Source organism: Lolium rigidum, chromosome 6 (genome assembly GCF_022539505.1).
Source record: "Lolium rigidum isolate FL_2022 chromosome 6, APGP_CSIRO_Lrig_0.1, whole genome shotgun sequence".
Taxonomy (NCBI): Eukaryota; Viridiplantae; Streptophyta; class Magnoliopsida; order Poales; family Poaceae; genus Lolium; species Lolium rigidum.
In genome coordinates, this window is record NC_061513.1 from 48,953,491 (window position 1) to 48,973,080 (window position 19,590).

The 19,590-nt window shown below is 45.9% G+C and overlaps 3 protein-coding genes across 3 annotated transcripts in view; 2 read left to right on the plus strand and 1 right to left on the minus strand.

Annotated features, from left to right (window-relative positions):
- Positions 1 to 7,585: 7,585 nt before the first annotated feature.
- LOC124667303 lies at positions 7,586 to 10,189 on the plus strand. The gene is made up of 4 exons (XM_047204608.1): positions 7,586 to 8,058; positions 8,739 to 8,870; positions 8,951 to 9,154; positions 9,807 to 10,189. The coding sequence occupies exons 1-3, from the start codon at positions 7,749 to 7,751 to the stop codon at positions 9,151 to 9,153; spliced, it is 645 nt and encodes a 214-aa protein (XP_047060564.1). The 5' UTR covers positions 7,586 to 7,748; the 3' UTR covers position 9,154; positions 9,807 to 10,189.
- A 348-nt stretch (positions 10,190 to 10,537) lies between these two features.
- Positions 10,538 to 12,957, minus strand: LOC124667302 (F-box protein At5g03100-like). The gene is made up of 5 exons (XM_047204607.1): positions 12,825 to 12,957; positions 12,385 to 12,523; positions 11,424 to 12,296; positions 11,184 to 11,339; positions 10,538 to 10,944 (listed from the first exon to the last, which is right to left on the minus strand). The coding sequence occupies exons 2-5, from the start codon at positions 12,493 to 12,495 to the stop codon at positions 10,624 to 10,626; spliced, it is 1,461 nt and encodes a 486-aa protein (XP_047060563.1). The 5' UTR covers positions 12,496 to 12,523; positions 12,825 to 12,957; the 3' UTR covers positions 10,538 to 10,623.
- Positions 12,958 to 13,474: 517 nt separating this feature from the next.
- The window catches only part of LOC124662578 (putative F-box/LRR-repeat protein 23), an 8,327-nt gene continuing 2,211 nt past the window's right edge, over positions 13,475 to 19,590 (plus strand). Inside the window, exon 1 of the mRNA XM_047200395.1 lies at positions 13,475 to 13,800. Within this exon, the coding sequence (XP_047056351.1) occupies positions 13,475 to 13,800 (326 nt within the window). The remainder of the gene's footprint in view (positions 13,801 to 19,590) is intronic.

The window sequence follows — 19,590 nt, forward strand, 5'->3', positions numbered from 1 at the left end:
AATCTCTATGTATGATCATGGTTGAATTCCATATGATGTGCCTTGTATGTCTATGGAGCTATCTATGTAATTCTTGTGGTGGATATTACGGTGTAAGATTATATTTGTTATGCATCTAAGGTTTTGTTGGAATTCTTATGATTTGTCATACTTCGGAGATGCTTCTATGATACATGTTATGATTTCTATTCTTAATGCCTTGTTTATCTTGTCATGAGGTGCTTGACATCACCAACTGTAGGTAGATGGGAGAGATGTGATTTGTTTCACACACCACATATATTATTGCATCCATGTCTAGAAGTGTTTAACATAAAGTAGTATGATGTATATAGGTATTGGATGGCCAAGTGACATATGGCATATGCATTGAGTGTCACAAACATTGCAACACCACATCCATTATCTGTGGGTAAAAAGGGAGAAATATGATGTGTGCTGTGACAATAACCGCTGCTAGGGTGACAACAACAACATAAAAGGTTATTTCTTTCACCTGTGTGTTCTTGAACGTGTAGCCATCATAAGTATTACCATTAAAACATGACTATGCTGCATTAAAACATGACTATGTTGTGTACTTTTATTATCTATAACATGATCACTAGCATAGATTGAGAGAGAGGATTGAGTGAACCCATGAACCCATGTCCATTGTTCCTATAAGAGAAAACATTTGTCTTGTCCTCTTGTGTGAAGGATTGGCACACTTTACATTTTTATTTTTGCTGCACTTTATTTTCTCGCATCAAATCAACCTCCACAACTTAATTAAATTGTTTAGGGTATAATCAACTAAAACTTGTGACAATTTAGCTGTAGAGAATGTTAGCTTTTCCTTCTTACTCCTACGGATCAATACCCCACTTCCACATTGAATTGTACTACAATGATCCCCTGCACTTGGGGGTTATCAAGATACTTTTCTGACGCTGTTGCCAGGGAGCGTAGCGCTAAAGTTTTTATTCTCGTCTGTACTAGACATTAGATTTATTTTCAGTTTTGCATTTAGTTTTATTTTCAGTTTGTTTTACATCTAGAAATCATTAAGCTTGGGGAGGTTTACCTCTTCAACTTGTTTAGTTGTGAGTTCTTATTAGATTTTTGTTTAGTTTTGTATCTAGTTTTATTTGCAGCACATATCCTACATCACGCCTCCACCATCATCAACAAGGTGCAAACACCTAAGCTTGGGAAGCTGCAATCTAGTGAGTCTTTTCCTTTCATTCTTATTTACTTTTATGTCTTTTTCTCTTTATTTGGATTTGCCTCAGGTTTTACTTCTCCTCCTTGCTTTTACTTTCGGTATTGCATTTTACTTTCCTGCATTGTTTTTATTTTTTTCATACACAAGCTATCACTTTCTTTTTGGCGCCGGTAGTAACTTGGGACCTATAAGCCTTTTCCTAGTAGATGAGCTATTAATCTAGCAGCTTATAAGATTTCGTTGTTTTCAATAAATGACAAAAATATAATTATAAACGACATTACAATATTTTCATAAGACATCTACGAAAAAGATTAAATATGATTGGCATGTATAATAAGTGTTCATTTATGTCAAATAAAATGTCCACGGTACTTTAAGAATTGTTTTAACAAATATATACGATGGAGCCATTTGTTTAGAAATTATTCATCTATGTATAACATGTTCACGATGTGCTCAAAATTATTGGGCAGAGTAAAATTTTCCGCTCATGTAAAGATGCCATTGCCTTCATTTTAAATTTAAAATAAAGAAGAGAAGAAATATAAAAAATAGGTTAAAAATGGAAACGAAAACTAGGGAAAAGAAAAAAAGAAATTTGTGTCCTATTGTGTTTTCCTAGTGTAGAACTAGCACAGCCCGTCTATAGTCAAACTCCTATTTTGCCAACACTTTCCTCCCTCTTAGTGGCTCAATCTCCTAGCCGCGTAACCGTGAAACTCTATCTGGCAGGTCTGGCTCCTCCTTCACCTCCATCCCTAGATCATAGCAGTGTCGGAGAAGACCGACATAGAGGATCTTGCCACTGAGATCGATGTGCCCATATAGGTCTTGCTGCATGATTTGTTGCAACGTCCGACATCATCCTCCACTAATTCGCATATCTACATTCCCGCGCCAATTACCTCCGTGTACGAAACCCACAAATATCTTTGGATATGCTGCGGTTACTGTTTGGAGCTCCACTCTTCTAAGCTCACTTCATGTCGTACATGCCTCTACATGACGAGTCTGCCATCTACATTGCTCCAGGACAACCTGCCTCTCACCACCGGAAAGTCTTCATCACAAATCCGGATGGCCTTCTCACGAAGTACACTGCCCACCATGGCCGCATCTGCTCGACATGGTGAGTGAAAGTGTGGATGCCATAATAACACTCGCATGCGAACGTGGTTTTAAGTCTACATTGCATATCACTGATTTTTTCCGTACTATCTCATGCCACGAGTTTCACTATCAGGGCGTAGCCAGGGCCATGGCCTCGGGCCTGATAGCTATTTACTTTGTTGACTGTAGCTATTGTACCTAATGTTCGGTATGGTTTGCCACTCTACGCTATTGGTCACTCTCATTAGATAATTGAACATAATGGCTAGTGAATTAGTAGGCTCATGACGAGTTCAGGTAGACAAATATAATTTGTTTATACTAACTTTTTAACTTGCAAACATAATTCATCACAATTTATTCTCTCTGCATATGATCTTAACCAACATTGTTTTTGTTACAGTTAGGAAATTAACCACATCATAATATAACAATCAATCAAGATACAATCATTTGTTATCTAATTTTATCTTCCGGCAGAAATTGCACTTACACCAAATCTGTAACTTACAAACAAACTTATGCTATTCTTTTTTTTATATTGAGACATTAAAATTTTCAATTATTTCCTTAAACTGTATTCTTCTTGATGAGAGAAAAAAGAAAAAATTGCATATCTTCACAAATAAATATTTGGCACTCAGATGAACTGCAAATGTATGCACATGTTTATGTGTATTCCAGTTTCCTTAAATATAAGGAGCAGCCTCTAAAGCCTAGAAGGTTTCTTGAGTACATGCTTTTCTATCTTGGGTGTAAGTAGATAGAAGAGACAAACAATCAATATACCAAACAGAAAATTCTAGAACATACAAAATATCTACGAGGGGTCTGTCCTCTAATTTTTTGCATTGCTCGTTTACAGGTTAACTCATGGCCAAGTATGTCTTTCACGTTCCCGGATTGCATCACATGTATAATTTGCACTTGGTATCGAAACAGAAACTTTCTCATATCGACTTTGGTATGTTTGATCCATATTCTTATAAAAATGATTATCTTCACTTGGTAAAATAATACCACTTGGATGCATATGCAAGTAAATTTACCCATTATTATTTTTATTACATGAATAATGTATAAGATGCAAAGCCCTGTGCAAGGTTCCTTGCTGATCACACCGGATAGCGTTCGCCGGCTGTGCATGCAAGTTGTTACCTCGTATTGGCTAAGGGTCTCTCCAACGAGGCTGACACAAAACAGACGTTTAAATTATCCGCGCGCGTTCGTTTCCGTCGCCCGACAGACGCGTAAATGACCATTTTGGTTCGTGCGTTCGTTTACGTCTGGGGGTGCCTCCAGTGGGGGCGACGTATTTGCGCGATCGTATGAATTAGGATGTTTACAACAACAAAATAAACAGGTTCAAAGTTCTCAGTTTACATCTAAATTTTTAAAAGTCTACATGAAAATAATATGGCATTCCTCTAGGCATTGTCTTCATGGACAGACAATGCCCACTGATGCTCAATCTGATCGTCTGTAGGCGTTTGAACACGATCTCGTTAGTGATTTCTACATTCATATACAAATACTCCTCCCAGGATAATGCCCCAGGGATTGGCGCAACCAGTTCACCTTGGAAATCTCATTGGTGCTCATTGCGACCATCAGGTCACGCAGCATGTCATGACCTCATGCATGGTCTTCAACGACCATGTTCTTGCCGGGTGACGGATAATTACCCACCGAGTTTGGAGCACACCAAATCCTCGCTCCACATCTTTCCTGCAAGTCTCTTGCATCTTGACAATCCTCTTCGTCTTCTTCGTATTTGGATTATGGACAGTCTTCACCAGTGTGGCCCAATCAGGGTAGATGCCAGCAGCAAGATAATATGGCTTGTCATATTCATTTCCATTGATCTCGTAGCTCACCCGGGGTTGCATAAGCCTGTTGAAAACCGGTGATCGGTGCAACACATTGATGTCATTGTTGGAACCAGCCATGTCAAAGAATGAAAGCCAAATCCATAAATCTTGAGATATCACTGCTTCAAGAATGACAGGGTGTCCCTCCGCATGGCCATTGTACTAACCCTGCCATCCAAATGGACAGTTCTTCTACTCCCAGTGCATGCAATCTATATTGCCAATCATGCCTGGGAACCCTCTAGACTCGTTGATAGACAACAGCCGCCTTGTATGCTCAACTGTTGGCTCCCTACAGTAATGTTGTCCGAATACGGAAATCGGGTACATGGACTCAAGGCGGTGCTCTCACCCATTCGAAGATACTCATCGAATATATCAGCAACCATTCCATACGATAGCATGCGAATAGCTGCAGAACATTTTTGGTAGGAGGTGAAGCCTAGCGCACCTGTTACATCAGGACTGCATTGGAAGTACGGGTCGTAGTCTCTGACGCCCCGTAGAATGACCATGACCATGTCCCTTGACATTCTGTACCGGCGCCAGAACAATTTTTCCGGGAACACCGGATTGGTGCGGTCGAAGTAGTCCGCATGGAGCCGGAGGTGCTCTTCCATTCTGTTGCGCGACAGGTTTTTTGCACGACAGGATTGGTGCGGTCGAAGAGGAAGCAAATCCGCGGTCGATTTCGCTCTCCCTAACGTGCGGGACTAGGTAAGAAAAGGAGGACGCTCGGCGCGACCGCGCAGCGTCCATGGAGACGCAAACCTGCCGCATATTTGGGTAACGTTTGCATCGCCCCGCTGGAGCAGGGTCCTGACGCATTTTGCGTCCGAGTGGACGCAAACGGTCGCTCAACGTCCGTTTACGTCGTCCCGTTGGAGATGCCTTAAGTTGTGAGTTAGTAGGTCATGCATGGACAATGATTTGATCCACATGGATACCAGTGATCTCATTTAAAAAATAGAAATCATGTTTCTGAGTTCCAAAAAATTATGAAAAAATCCGTATATAATCAATGATGTATCCGACAAACATGTAAAATATCAATTTCAAATATTTTATATTATAAGCTAGTCAAAAATAACAAAATTGAGTAGTCATTTTCAAATCTTTAAAACATATCAGATTTTGTCATTTTTATATAGCACAAAAGAAAAAAAAATTGGGTTTAGATTTTGCATGATTGTGGGATGTATCACTCATAATCTCCAGAATTATTTTCATATACTTTATAACTATATTTCTCAAATCTCCAGTTCCTAAAATCTCTAAACCTAACTTTATTTCTCCATAAATCATTAACCGAACTAATAAGCATACATGTTATTTCTTATATACAGAAATTATCCTCAAGTCAACCATTTTTGCGGAAAAAAACATCGGCGGATGATCCAAGGTGTCGCCTCAACGTCGTATCCCCTCCCCGAACAGTCGCTACACCTTTCGGCCGAGCGATTGTCACCATCATCGCCTCCCTCCCAGTCGGCCCCATTTCCCCTCTCCCGAACAGAATAAAACTATCTAGAACTAAAACATCGTAGGGCACTAGTTAATGGACTAGATGCGAAGGGGACGATCTGCAAACTTCTGGGAACGCTAATGTAAGTTCTAGATGTGGGAGGGGAACTACGTCCATATGTTGTCCACGTCAGCTCAATTTTAGCGGGAAAGATGATTTATGAAAATTAAGTCCAATTAATAAGTACACGGCTAAAATTCTATAAATTGCGAGTATCGGGGCTAAATTGAACCAAATGAACATATACAGGTCCTACTGTGTTTCGCCTGGAGCGTTTTCGCTGCTCTCCACCCACACGCAGAAGACCTGAGAGAGAGGCTGAGACCTCCATCTCCTTTTTCTCCAAAAAAAAAAAAGACCTCCATGTCCTTCCCGTACACTTCTTTCCTCTTCCTATAATCCAAAGCCCCAGCGCGGCTAAATCTCTCTCCTCTCTACTCTACCACCGCCTTGCCCTAGCGCTGCCGCCGTGCCCTGCCTCGCCGCCACCCAGCCAGCCACCGCCGACGCCTCGGTCCCCAGACCCCAGTCCCTGCCCCCGCCCCGCTCCCCTTTGCCCAATCTCCCCCACCCCCGAGCATCCCCGCCTCCCACGCGCGTTTCCGCCATCGCCGACCTCGTTCCGCCTCGTCGCAGAATCGCGTCCCGGCTGTCTCCAACTCCAACCCGTCGTCAATCTTCGGCCAGCGAGTCCTGAGGTATGGGCTTGTTCTCACCCATTGATTAGTCTAAAATCCACATACCTTCGCAATTTCTCGGTGCGCCTGTGCGCGCGCGCGCGGCACATCGTCGTCTCGATCCGCCGCTGGTTCCTGTAGTTCGCGATACTTGATGTACCCCGTTTATCAATTCTGGTCGATGATCGTTACAGTTGTAGACGCCGTGGACGCCCAGCCGTATTCGCGGTGGGGGCGAGAACTTTTTTTTTCGAGAATATGGGGGGCGAGAATTTGTTGCGCCCTCGTGTGCTCTGAATTGGGAACATTTCGTGTAGCGTGTGTTTGCTTAGATCATGTACCTCAGATGATTTTACATTTCGACTTGAACTGGGCAACAGTCTGATGTTCCCGCGCCATTGAGTACCTGCCACCCAGTTGTCGTCATTTTTTTTTTTGTTCCATTAGCTACCCCCAGCTATCTAACCAGTTTTATAGCATTGATGTACCCTTTTATCAATTTTTGGCGATGATTGTTACATTTATAGGCTCCGTGGTCACCTGCATTTGCCGTGGAATCACACATCTCTCAGATTCTGCACTATTTGTCTGGATATTAATAGTGCATGCTGGATGGTAACTGTTTGTACTTGAGTTGAGGGATAATAAAGGGGAAGGTAGGTCACCGCTATGAAGCAAACAAAGTCCAGAAATCTTCATTGCGTATTTACTGTTAGCACATGGCTAATACTCTGTTGGACTGTTGGTCCTTGTAATATTCCTTGACCAAAATATCTACTCGGCCAAATAACATCTCTTCTTTCTTTGTGATTGCACTCTGTCATGATTGTACCAAAATACATTTACAGTCCCCAATCAAGATACCCAGATACATAGATTAAAATGATAGATCAAAGTGCTGACGGAAATCTGCCAATACACAGCTTATGTTTCTTGTTTTTAGGCTAGCCAATCAGATACTTAGGATCAGCATTCGTAAGTGTGCGCATAATATTTTTGTTTCCATGGGAAGTTCTAATGCTTCATAAACCACACCAACCTAGTGCATATTCATCAATATATTTGGATGGTTTTGGTATCCACGAATTACTTATTCATGCAGTCTTATCTTACTCTTAAACAATTCATGCAGTCTTAAGACTACCATGGAGGACCTCGCTGCTGAGCTTGGTGTGCCCGCCGAGATCTTGCTGCAGGGGCTGCCGCAGCGTCTCCGGCACGCCTCAGACGGGGTCATACTTCGCCGGTTCGCACGTCTGGCGTCCCATGGTGACTTCCTCCGTGTGCGAGACCCGCAGCTTTCTGTTGATTTGCTACATCCAACGGGTGCAGCTCCACGCATTAGAGCTCACATAATGCCGTACATGACACTACGGGATGCATCTGCCATTTACCGTGATCTAGCAGAAGAAGAAGGGGGGCCATCGACCTCTTACCACCGCCAGATTGTGATCACGAACCCAGATGTCTTGTTGGCGAAGTACACAGCATACCGGACCATAATTGAGCAAGCTGATCTGCTGGACGCTGTGAGTGAAAAGGTGGAGGCCGTTCTGACGGTCCGTCTGCAAGCACAATTTGAAACTTGTGTTGCTGATCAGTGGTTAGCTTTGGCTACTCTACGAGACTATGCATGGCGTCTGGTGCTACATTACCTCATTCAAGGTATGCACTCACAGTCTCCAAGTCGCCATATCTGATTACTTTATGCCCCGCTTACTTCTAATTGATTTTATGAAGAAAATGAATGTAGAGTGTGAAAATTGTGTGCTGACATTCCGATTGCTATTTTATCAACAATTTAGGGCATGTATTCATTCTCTTGGTGTGCCATGTTTAATTCATTCAAGTTACTACAATAGCTTCCTCACAGCAAGCTTTTAATTCAGTGCAAGTGTTTTTGTGGATTACAATCTGGCTGTCTTTGGTTATGCATTTCAACTTTCAATATATTTAGTGGTTGGTGTAGTTACTTACTGGTTGACAACAGCATTACAATGATTGCTAGCGTCTAGTGCTGCCCTGTGATTTAGCTTGCAAATCTTTCGAGTGCTCAGTATGTTCCTTCTATTGAAGAACTTCCAGCTGGTTAGAATGCTCCTTCTAGCAGCCTAGTAAATCCTGTAGCTGGTAAGTTTGGTTGGTTGGTGTTGTTTGTTTGCAAATGAAGCTTCTATCTAGTTTGAACTGTTAGTTGTACTTCAAATGTTTGGTTGCGATGAGCTCCTGGCATGGCTAGGAAATTTATACTCCAGTTTATGCATCTACTTGTGAATTCTACAGAAATAGTCACTCACTGCAATGTACCATGTACTTCTATCCTCACAAAGTAAATTTGTACTTAGGTGACATTCTGGAGGCGAAGAAGTACCTTGGCGCATGCTTTCCTCACATCTCTAAATTGATCGATGATAATCCCACTATAGCACATGGCACTTATGAGTATCTCCTTACATCTCTGCAGGAATACTTTGATGGTAATGATTTATTTGCACTACTTTATATTCAAACTAATTGGGTGTACCGAATTGAAGGTTTTCTCATTTATGTGGTACAGGTCAAGAACTTGATCTGTCCATTGATACTAAGCATTATTTGGCGTCTTTAGCTTGCTTCAGGCTGATGAATTTGAAGGCAACGAATTTGGGTTTTATCATCACTATTGTTGAGTCCTTTGTATCAGATTTGGAAAGGAAAAGAGATTACTTGATGGAGCGACTCACGCTCCCAACATTGATAGGTGCTGCTTCTGCAAACTAGGGTAAATTTCACTAATCCCATACCCTTTACAACTTCAGCTCTATGTTCAACTTATTGGCTGACACCTTAGCGCAAAAATCGCCAAACAAAAAAAGTTATGTTTGTTGAGCACACCATTACATAGCATAGCGAGCAAGAAAAAATGAATACATGGATATAGTCACAGTAGTACTCTACCCGTTTGTTCAACACATCAATCCACGCGTTGCTGCAAGAGATGTGCAACTGCTCTTGAAGTCTTGAGTAGTTCCATCTGATTTCTTTGCCACTTAATGTGCATTTAAATTTTGCATTCCCTCCACTAGCACTACTTGATATATCCAAGCAAATGTAGTAAGTCTAAGCTGGTTTTAGTAAACAAAATCAATAAGTAGGACCTGCTCTGCTGCACCTTCACCACCGCCTCGCTGGCTTGTGAGCGGGGCGCGGGAGGTGGCCTTACGATTTTCTTTGAAATCTTAATATGGCCATTGATGTGCCCTTACATCTTGTGCAATCCTCACTGATGAAAGTCTGGAACTGAACAAATATTGTTGCTGGTTACTGCTTGATTTTTCCAATTCATGAAAGCTGTATCTGAAAATGAACTCAGTTGTAGTTATCACCTGATAGTGTTGCATTCTGATACTGTGCTTTGTGCATTTGTTTTGTAGGTCCGGTGATCACCATGTTGCACATGAAGGGAGTCTGTCTCGGTAGTCATAGTCCTCTTTCATTGCTACTTCGTCCAGTTTGTCGGAATCGAAACTGAGATGTTAGCTCAATGTGCCCGTAAACAGGGTGTCCGGAGGGCAAGTTGGGCAGCTTTAGGCAACAATGCTTACACATGCCTGAATATTTTCGTGAAACTTGTGATGTTGTTGTGCACTCGTGCCCCTAGTTTCTTGTGATGCTATTGTCGCGGTATTTGTTAGTTGCTCGTCTTTTGGTAACCGTTGAATCAAACTATACTGAAATTTGAATTATGTCTGCCATTTTGGGTTTACATCATTGGCAAGGAGATATTTTTTTTGAACTGAAGGAGATGAGTTGGACCTCTTAGGCTAGATGTAGGCTCGTTGCATGGACCGTTCATGTTGTAAATTTTGATGATGTGATATCTGTCAGAGTTAAAGCATAGCAAACATTGATGTGGTGTTGCTGGCCTTGCTGGAACTGTCGTGAATTAGTCTGGCGAGCTCGAAAATGGCTATGTCAAGGTCCTGACAAGCTCAAAATTTTGACATTGATTGAATCATATATTCCTTATTTTATAGTTCAGACATACTGCACAAACTTTAATATCTTGAATCAGCTGGTCCAGCAGTTCCATTGAACTCCCTAGTAGAAAGGATTAGATGTGGCTGGCTCACATGCGATCAGGCTTTTCTCAAACATAAATTGATAAATACGATTGCTGAAATTTTCTTAGATTACTAAGCTCCTGGAATATGTACACAAATAAACAAACAAACAAAGCTTCAAGGCCCTTCAGAAGATCTCAATCTGCACATCAGGGTAGTCTTCAGGCAAAATGTTCTTCAAGACACATTCCCTGCCTCTTTTTATGTCAATATCTAACCCTGCCCAGTATCCAAAGACACGATCATATGCTGTCACCCTCGGTTCTATGGACATGCCCCTCAGAGCCACCGCATTGTCAAGGATGTACAATACCAGCTCAAGCTGACCATTTACGCCGATAAACCCTGAAACCTCGACCTGCTCAAGATGACGGTGGGTGCATGGCTGAATGTGCCAGTAAGCTTCAGGTACATTGTTTAAAAAGCCCGTCGACACATGTGGAAGCATCTGGAAATATAAAAGTTGTTGAAAGTTAGATAACAACACAATCAAGATTAAAAATCAAAACTTACAGTCATCCTCAGTTTAAATTTATCTAACCATTCGAATTACAGTTCCATGTAGTTGGATCTAGAAAAACAAGTGTATCACATACTATGGAAATTTTAAAGTGACAATCATCAAGCAGCCTGAGTTTGTCCCAAAGATAAACAAGAGACATGCACCAGAGGTAGACGGACACTTACATTTAACTCGAGCCTTTGCAGGTGAGGGGCCACCTCTAGAAGATTAGCTAAACGAAGAATCCCATTTCGGTTTCTTGAGTCACCCAGAATACTTACAGTCACCTCCAGTTTTATCAAATGATTGTACTTTACCAGACATCTTGAAAATCCAAACACCTACAAGGTCACCAAAACGGCATTTAGTTTACAGAAATGGAAATAAAACAAGCATGCATATCATCAGGCTGGTTGGCAAAGTACCTCAGTGTTTATGCAAGTTCTCACAGACAGTGTCTCCACATGAGACAGGGTCTTCGGAAGTTCAGTTAAGACATGTTCAAGAGTGTCGTCATACCCCATGAGCGCCACGGTGGCTTGTGTTAACTTCATGGATTCACTGAGTGTAATGGGTATGGCCTCACCCGAATAGTCAAATTTCGTTAGATTGGGAGCATTGAATTCCATACCCTGCGGCAGACACTCCCGAACAGATAAATAACTTAGCCGGCAGAGTGGTTGCTGCACTTTCAGATTAGGCATCGGGCAACAACGGCTCAAGCGCAAACACTCCAATGCATTGCACTTTGACAACAGCAGATCAAGATTTCCTCCCAACATGTAAACACACTCGAGATCCAGCACCCTAAGGTTTGCAAAACCATCGAAATCGTGGGGTGGCTTCAAAGACACACAGCCAAGCTGAAGCATCTCGATGCAAGATGCACACTGACTGCTAAACATACTAACCGGCAAGGTGTATGTTTCCTCCCAAGACCTTACAGAACCCTTGTGCAACACCGGGCGCAAATTAACAGAAATTATAGACGCCTTCGAATCGAGCGCGAAATTGAGCCATTGATCCAGATATTTCGCGTGCCTTATGTCGAGAGTAAACGCAATCTTAAACCTCCTTAGCCTTGTACCGTCGTGGGATTCCAAGATAGCATTGACACGCCGGATGAACCTGTGCCTCCTTCTCCTGCTCCTGCTGCCGGGCTCGCGGTTCAGGATCGTAGGACCGTCGAAGCATAAGTCGGGATGGCATGTCCACAGTCGTCTCCAGGTTGTCGACACGGAACTGGTCCTGACAGCATCCTTCAGCGTCAGCCTTGATACTATATCATGCATAATACCCTGGATGGGGATAGATTGAAAATTTAATACTACAAGTTATTAGAACAAAAAATGAAGTTATGTTGAAACCTGATGTCCCTGGACCTACCTCAGGAAGACTACCGATAAGAGGCTCAGATCGGCTTCTTTTAGCAGTACATATGTCCGATGACGAAACAGCTGATCTCCTGTTTGCAGGGTGTTGGCACCTGCTCGACATGTTTTTTCGCGTGAGCTGCTGCTGCAGACTGAATTGATAAATTATGGTCAGCACCTAGTCATGCTAAAACTGATACGCTGATAAGAGTTTCTCAAAGCCAAGCAGAAAATCAGTGCTTTCTTTTAGGGAGAGCAAAGAGCGACGGATTGGTGCGATTAGTTTAGCACTAGGGATAGACACAGGACATAGCGGTCAGCTAGCTGTGCAGGGATGGAATTTCATAGCCTATTGCCTATATCCATCCATCTATGATCTATCAACTGATGTTCACTAGTACTACGAATCGCTGCAGAGATGGAGTAGTTGCATCCTTATCACTGTAATCTTACCCTGCTGCTAACTGGTGCTGGCCGGCGGCTGTGTGAGGAGGAGTCGTAGATTGGCGATTTGGTGAACCCAGATCGACGCCCTCCCCTGTCTTCGGAGCTGCGGAGATTATATGGTTCCCCCTACCGGTTTGGATACGGACACGGTTCCGTTTCCTCTCCAGCGGGCAGCGGCGGGCGTCAGCTTATGGCCTACGAGGCTAGCAAGCTAGCGTTGCCGTCTCGCCGACCGCCTCGGTTTGGAAAATTCGCAGCGCCGCCGCGCTCCGCAGAGGCTCCCCGCGCAAAAGCCATGGCCGGGTTCAGATGCAATAGTACAGGGGCGAGTCAAACTCCCATTCACCTTTTTTTTTTACCTCAGCACCGAATTTCTCGGGGAATTTCTCACCGCTCGGCACTCAGGGTTGGCCTAAACCTCGAATTTGGCCCAAAGGCCCACGGTTGTCCCACGTTGTATTGACCCGAGTCTAGCCCAGTGTTCCTCCACTCGCCTCGCCAGTCACCACCGCTTTCCGCAGTCCGCTCCGATCGCCACCCCCAAGCTGCCCATCGTCCCCGCGCCTTCCTTGCCCGAACCCTAGCTCCGCGGCGCGATGCCCTCTTCCTCCTCGCCCCGCCGTCGCCGCGGCGGACGTCGCGACCGCAATCCGCCGATGCCGCCGCCGCCGCCGCCGGAGGAGGTGGAGACAAGGGACTGGGCGGAGCTGCCGTTGGACGCGATATCGGCCATCCTCCACAAGCTCGACCACGTCGACATCCTGATGGGGCCCGGGCAGGTGTGCCGCTCTTGGCGCGGCGCCGCCCGCGACGAGCCCGAGCTGTGGCGCCGCATCGACATGCTAGGCCACGCCGAACTCTTCAACGAGCTCAACTTCCACGGGATGGCGCAGGAGGCCGTCCGCCGCAGCGCGGGGAGGTGCGAGGCGTTCTGGGGCGAGTACGCCGGCGACCGCGACTTTCTCCTCTACCTCGGCGACCAGTGAGATTTTCAACCCCTCCACCACATACACCAGCCCTTACATTTTTGTAATTGGCTGCAAGTTCTGTTCTCCTTGCAATTCCATGCAATATATTTGTACCTCTGGGTTTAGTTTATTGCGGAAAATAGCAATTTTGTTGTGTTATGGAGAGTGGGGTTTGTGTGGACTAACAACATAATGCACTAGTAGAAAATCTCTCATGCGTACCGGTTCCAGAGGGGCATTCGTACCGGTTTTGCAACCGGTACAAATTATTCGGCACTAAAGCCCCCCCCCCTTTCGTACCGGTTGCTTACGAACCGGTATAAAACGGGCCTCCACGTGGGCCACCGGGAGAGCTCGGGGCTAAGGATCTTTGGTACCGGTTGGTAATACGAACCGGTACCAAAGGTTCCCCCGCGGCGAGGGAATTTGCCCAAATCTCTGCCGCGGCGAGAATTGGCTTTTTAGGGTTTTGGAGAGGTTTAGGGATATCGGTTTGTTTCATATCGCGTCGATGCACCGAGAAACGCGTTTGGGTTTAGGTAGTACATGAAGATCAAGATGATGCATAGCAAGTTGGTGCATATAATATAACACACATGTTATTGCATAAGATCGCAAATTAAGTAGCACTATGCATGAAGATCGATCTTCATGCATAGTGGTGCTCTCCGAGCGTACTCTATATATGTCTATTACATGTAGCATAGTGGTACTCTTCGAGTCAACTATATATGTAACATGTACATCTTCATTCATAGTGGTGCTCGCGAGTTGTGGTATGACGTCCGAAGGAAAAATCCCGCCAATTCCTCGCCTATTGCTATGAAGCGGTCATCGATTGAGAGCTTGTTCCGCTTTCTTGCCAACTATAAAAGAATAAGATACAAATGAATACATGAAACAACTATTACTGAAACTCAGCACAACTTATGATAACAAAACAAATTTGTGAAGATTGTTTTTGTACCTCTTTATTTCTTTCATTATTCGTTCTCTCGTTGACAATTCTGCGGATGTACTCGCAAACGAAGATCCACAGAGATCGGTCCCCGGAGGTTGTTGCGGGCATTTCTTTACAAGAATATAATTCAATCAAACAATAGTCAAGTATGATAATTGAAAGGTGTGTGGACCTAGGTAGTACTACTTACTTTCGCACGCCATCGCAGCTTCGGTGGCCATTCACGGGACGTATCTTCCTTGATGAAAGTTTGCCATACGCTGCTCGACAAAAGAAAATGCATAAAAGAGTCATCAATTAGTTCAAAGCAGGAAATTAACGAAACAAACCGATAAGAATTAAAATTACCTTACGAGCATTAAAAAACAAGACACGTATAGATCCTTTTCTTTGCTTAGTGAGTCCAAGACTTCAACTTCTCCAATTTCCAAATTGATGACGAGAAGAATAAAGTGAAACCTACGCACGTTTCAATATGTAGTCATTAGTTAAAATTTTGACATACGGTGAGCAAAATATAATGTGTTATAAGACGAGTAAGACTCACTCGAAGTTGTAAGGCCAAAGTATTAGCTTTTTGTCACGTTGTCGCTTCAAAAACCTTAGCAAAGTCTGCGGTGTATCCTTGTTATAGAGGGGATTGTCTATGGTTTTGACATGCATTGTGTTCGGGTCAATGAACCCAATGTACGTGATATCGTCCCTTTTGCATTCGAGCATCTTCGATCTGCATAATATAGCGCACAAAAGATTATAATCTGCGGACAATGAACGACTTCTCAAATTAAATAAATAAATCACTTACGGACAATAGCAATCGATGATTGATTTGTCGAGGGCCCGGAGATTGTATAGCTGAAAGAGTTCGGCGAAGTCAACGTTCACACGGTACTCCCGGAAGTAGTGCTCTTCCCTAACTCGCACCATGATAGTCTCGATCCCTTCCTTTGAGGCCTTAAGGTACCACGAATGCAAGTTACGCATACTTGTTGGTACCTTCCCGACATTCTCGACCAAATCTTTCCCTTGAACAAACTGATATGCTCGTTCAGCTAAGGCGTAATCAGTTCCGTCTTGTCGAGAACTTTGAACGGTCTTCCCGTCAAACACCTTGAGAGGGTCGACCGATTGAACGGGTTGTTGTCCGAGCTGGTAGACTTGGTGTATCCCTTTTATCTCCCTGATACCCGATTGAACGGGTTTTGTCGCCTCGATCATCTTGTCATACGACCTTTCAATAGAACGCACATAGTCAGATGGCGGCGATGGTACAGGGTCATATAGATTGTCAACGGTACGTACAACTTTCTCCCGATCTAGTGTCTTCTCGAAAGGTATCTCTGGCACTTTCGGTGCAAAAAATTTCTTCACCTCGGCACTGAACGGCCTCCGCGTTTTCCTCGCGGAGTTTTTTCCCAAGGTAACTTCTCAGTAGGCGGCAGTTTTTTCTCCTTTCTAGCTTTCTTCCTAGGCGGCGTACCGTTCCGCTTAACGGACGCTGTCTTACGCGGAGGATCTCGAGATGGTGGACTCACGCTGGGGTCCCTCTCAGGTAGGTGTGGACTTGGCTGCTCACCAGGAGCGCCACCGGGAGGAGTCGATGGCATTTGCTGCTCATGTGTAGGAGTCGGTGGCCTTTGCAAAAGGACGATGTACTTCTTCGGCCATAGGGCGAAACCGTGCTTGACATCGGCCGAGTGTCCTCTCATCTTCACCTCTAGGAATATCAAGCTCCACTTTTTCAAAACCCGAAACAACTTCATCCACCCCGACACGAACACAACCAGGTGGAATGGGCATATGATGATGCATTGCTCCATCTTCACTTGGGTACACATAGCCGACCGCCACCTTAACAGACGCGGTCCTGATTAACATATGTAGCTCGCAATCTGTCTTCTCCGTGACATAATCCACGGGGTAGCTTCCTCCACATCCGTCAAGATGCGAGGAACCGACACTTGCTTCTTCGGCGAGATGGGGCAGCATCGGCTTGTGGATCCTGTAGAAACAGCGGCTGATCGGGTGCCCTCTGATTTCTCTCAAGAGCCTCCACCCTAGATAACAACTCCGTTACAATGTCGGCGTCCTTCTTCTTCTTTCGCGAACGGCTTCTATAAGTGTCGGCGCTGTCCGACCACGCTTCCTTCATGGTGAGACACGGGCGAGCTCGTACCCGTCCAACATGTTCGGGGTTCCCCGGAGCGAGTGTCGGCTCGTCATTCTCTCGATCGGGAATGTACTCTCCCTTTCGACCTTGTCAATTGCATCTACAAGCTTCGGTACAATTGCCTCAATTTTTTCCTTCCATTTTCCCTTCGCAATGATCAACCACTGTCTTTGGGTCCAACCCTGCCCCATGAGCGAACAACCATAACTTGGACCGTTCGGGCCGGTCCCATGTCCGTGGAGTGATTCCATGATCCATCGAGTTTATTCTCAAACGCTGTCCACTTCGGAATGGCACTCTTGTAGCCACCGACCCCAAATGATGCGGAAGTTTCTTCTTTGCAGCATTTTCGGTATTTTTCTTCGATCGGGACACAAAAGTAGACGATTGCTTATACTCCTTAAATGCGGCCCAATGATCTTTTATCTTCACTAGATTATCATCGAATACTGGATCTTCATTCTTATATTTGTCCCATAAATTTTTCTTGAAGGTCTGGAATTGTATGGCCATCTTCTTCCATGTCCATTCCTTGACTTTATTCTTCTGGCCTTCCGTCATGTCTTCCGGTAGGCTGAACTTTGTCATGAGCGTGTCCCAAAGAAATTTTTTCATCGCGTCGTTGACATAACTAGCACCACTCTCCGGGTTCTTCGGCTTATGCCACTCTTGAATGCTTGATCGGTACATGGTCCCTAACAATAACTCCGGATTGACTTGTAAATTTGCGGCAAAACTCCTTGGGCTCCACTGGTTCACCATTAGCCTTGAATGCACGTGAGGGCTAACCTGCCCTCGCACTTTAGCACCCGCGTCGGGCCTCGTTTTGTTCTAACGGACTTGCTCGATGATCCAGAAGGCTAAAAGAAAAAATTATTCGTTAATAAGTGCAATACAAATAAATGAATGCATCTAGGGATGAACACGGACTAATTGATACATAGATATACACCTCGCCGGAGTTTGTGATGGACACTTCATTCTCTTTTCTAACTTGTTCGAGACTCAAGTCCCTCGCCAAAATCATTCAGAAAGTCGGGGTACTCGTTGTCATCTCCATCGTCGGGTTCCGGACCACGGGCACTCTCATAGATCAATCGCTGCACCGCTTCTTCCCCCTCCTCATCTCGGACGAAGGTGCCGTCCTCCATACCTCAATGTCACTTGCAAAATTAAGAAAGCAACTGTATTTCATTCATCATGTAATGATCATATAACAGATTGCTAGATGGATAACAATTGAAATGAAGAAAGCAAAAAAACCCTAACGGACCGCCACGGCCACGGACACGGTGTTCCCCTCCTCCTCTCGCTCTTCTCTCTATGTCGCGGCGGCACCGCCACGGACTCGGCACCGCTGCTGAGACCCTAACCCTAACACTCGGCGCTCGTCCTCTCGCTCTTCTCTCTATGTCGCGGCGGCACCGCCACAGACTCGGCACCGCTACGGACCCTAACCCTAACACCGGCGCTCCTCCTCTCGCTCTTCTCTCTATGTAAACCGATTAATAGCGAAACCATAGAGTGCTTGGAACACCTAGTGATAATGCAATGGCATCATATTGCTAATCGTTTGCTAAAAATGTAGCAAACTAAGAACGAGAACAACATGTATAACCCCACGAGGTAGAACGTCAGCCCCACCGCCGCGAGAACCGCGACGCCGGCGCCGGCCGCGCTGAGCCCCACCACCGGCGCATTCTTGTTTTCCCGTTGTTGCACGGCGTCGGCGTCCTCCCCATTGGCGACGACGATCCTCGACGCGTTCGGTGGTATAGTGCAAGGCTGGCACACGGCGAGCTCTACGTCGCTAACCCCGCCGCCGGTGCCGCAGAGCGACCCTGAGCCGGAGACGACGTCGCATTGGCAGCTGGTCTTGTTGGTGCATGCCCCGGGCAGGGTGCTGTTGAAGACGAGATGATTCCCGTCGAAGCGGCCGTCCTTGGCCTAGCACACGACGGAGTAGTTGCTGGTCATGACGGCGCACACGGTGTCGCCGTCGGCCTCGATGGACGCGAGGCCGGTGCGAGTGTACTCCTTGGGCACCTTGACGCCCCAGCACCGACGGTGCCGTTCCCGGCGAGGATGCACGTGGTGTTGTGGCCGAGCGCCATGGCCGTCATGTCGGCCGGCGGCTCCTCCGGAGGACGTCCGGGTTGCCGTCGCCCCGGCCACACGAGCCCGCCCATGGCGTCCACCGCGCACGCGTGTCGGCGGCGGCGGCGGCGGCCTTGTAGGCGGCGTCCCCGTACGCGAAGGCGGGCGGCGGCCGCATGCCGCCGCCGTAGCAGCGCATGGCGGTGCCGTTGGTCTTGTCGACGCCCGCAGAGGAAGTTCGGCCGAGGGCGATGATGGAGAAGTCGAGGCCCTTGGGCGAGGGAGTGGCTGGGCCACTCCCGGCCAGCTTGGGCTCGTGGTCGTCGGAGAGGCCGCAGACGTGGCCGCCGCCGGCGGACATGGAGCGGAGCGAGGGGCCCCAGTAGCTCGTGGTTGGGGCCGAGCGTTCTACCGCGGCGGCATTTTGTCGAACACATGGCCGGCCACGGCGTGGGAGGTGGGGAGCGGCGTGCGGAGGCGAGCTAGGGCTGCGGGCGCCGTCGAGGTGGCCGAGGCGTGCGGAGGCGAGGTGGCCGCGGCGTGCGGAGGCGAGGTGGCCGCGGCGTGCGGAGGCGA

Excerpts from the sequence above, each read along its gene's own strand:
- LOC124667303 (XM_047204608.1), top strand. The coding sequence starts at position 7,749 with ATGCCGTACATGACACTACGGGATGCATCTGCCATTTACCGTGATCTA. Across the intron at positions 8,059-8,738 it reads GCTACATTACCTCATTCAAG|GTGACATTCTGGAGGCGAAG; the intron begins GTATGCACTCAC and ends ATTTGTACTTAG. Across the intron at positions 8,871-8,950 it reads TCTGCAGGAATACTTTGATG|GTCAAGAACTTGATCTGTCC; the intron begins GTAATGATTTAT and ends TATGTGGTACAG.
- LOC124667302 (XM_047204607.1), bottom strand. The coding sequence starts at position 12,495 with ATGTCGAGCAGGTGCCAACACCCTGCAAACAGGAGATCAGCTGTTTCG. Across the intron at positions 11,340-11,423 it reads GAACTTGCATAAACACTGAG|GTGTTTGGATTTTCAAGATG; the intron begins GTACTTTGCCAA and ends GTGACCTTGTAG. Across the intron at positions 10,945-11,183 it reads TGCAAAGGCTCGAGTTAAAT|ATGCTTCCACATGTGTCGAC; the intron begins GTAAGTGTCCGT and ends TTATATTTCCAG.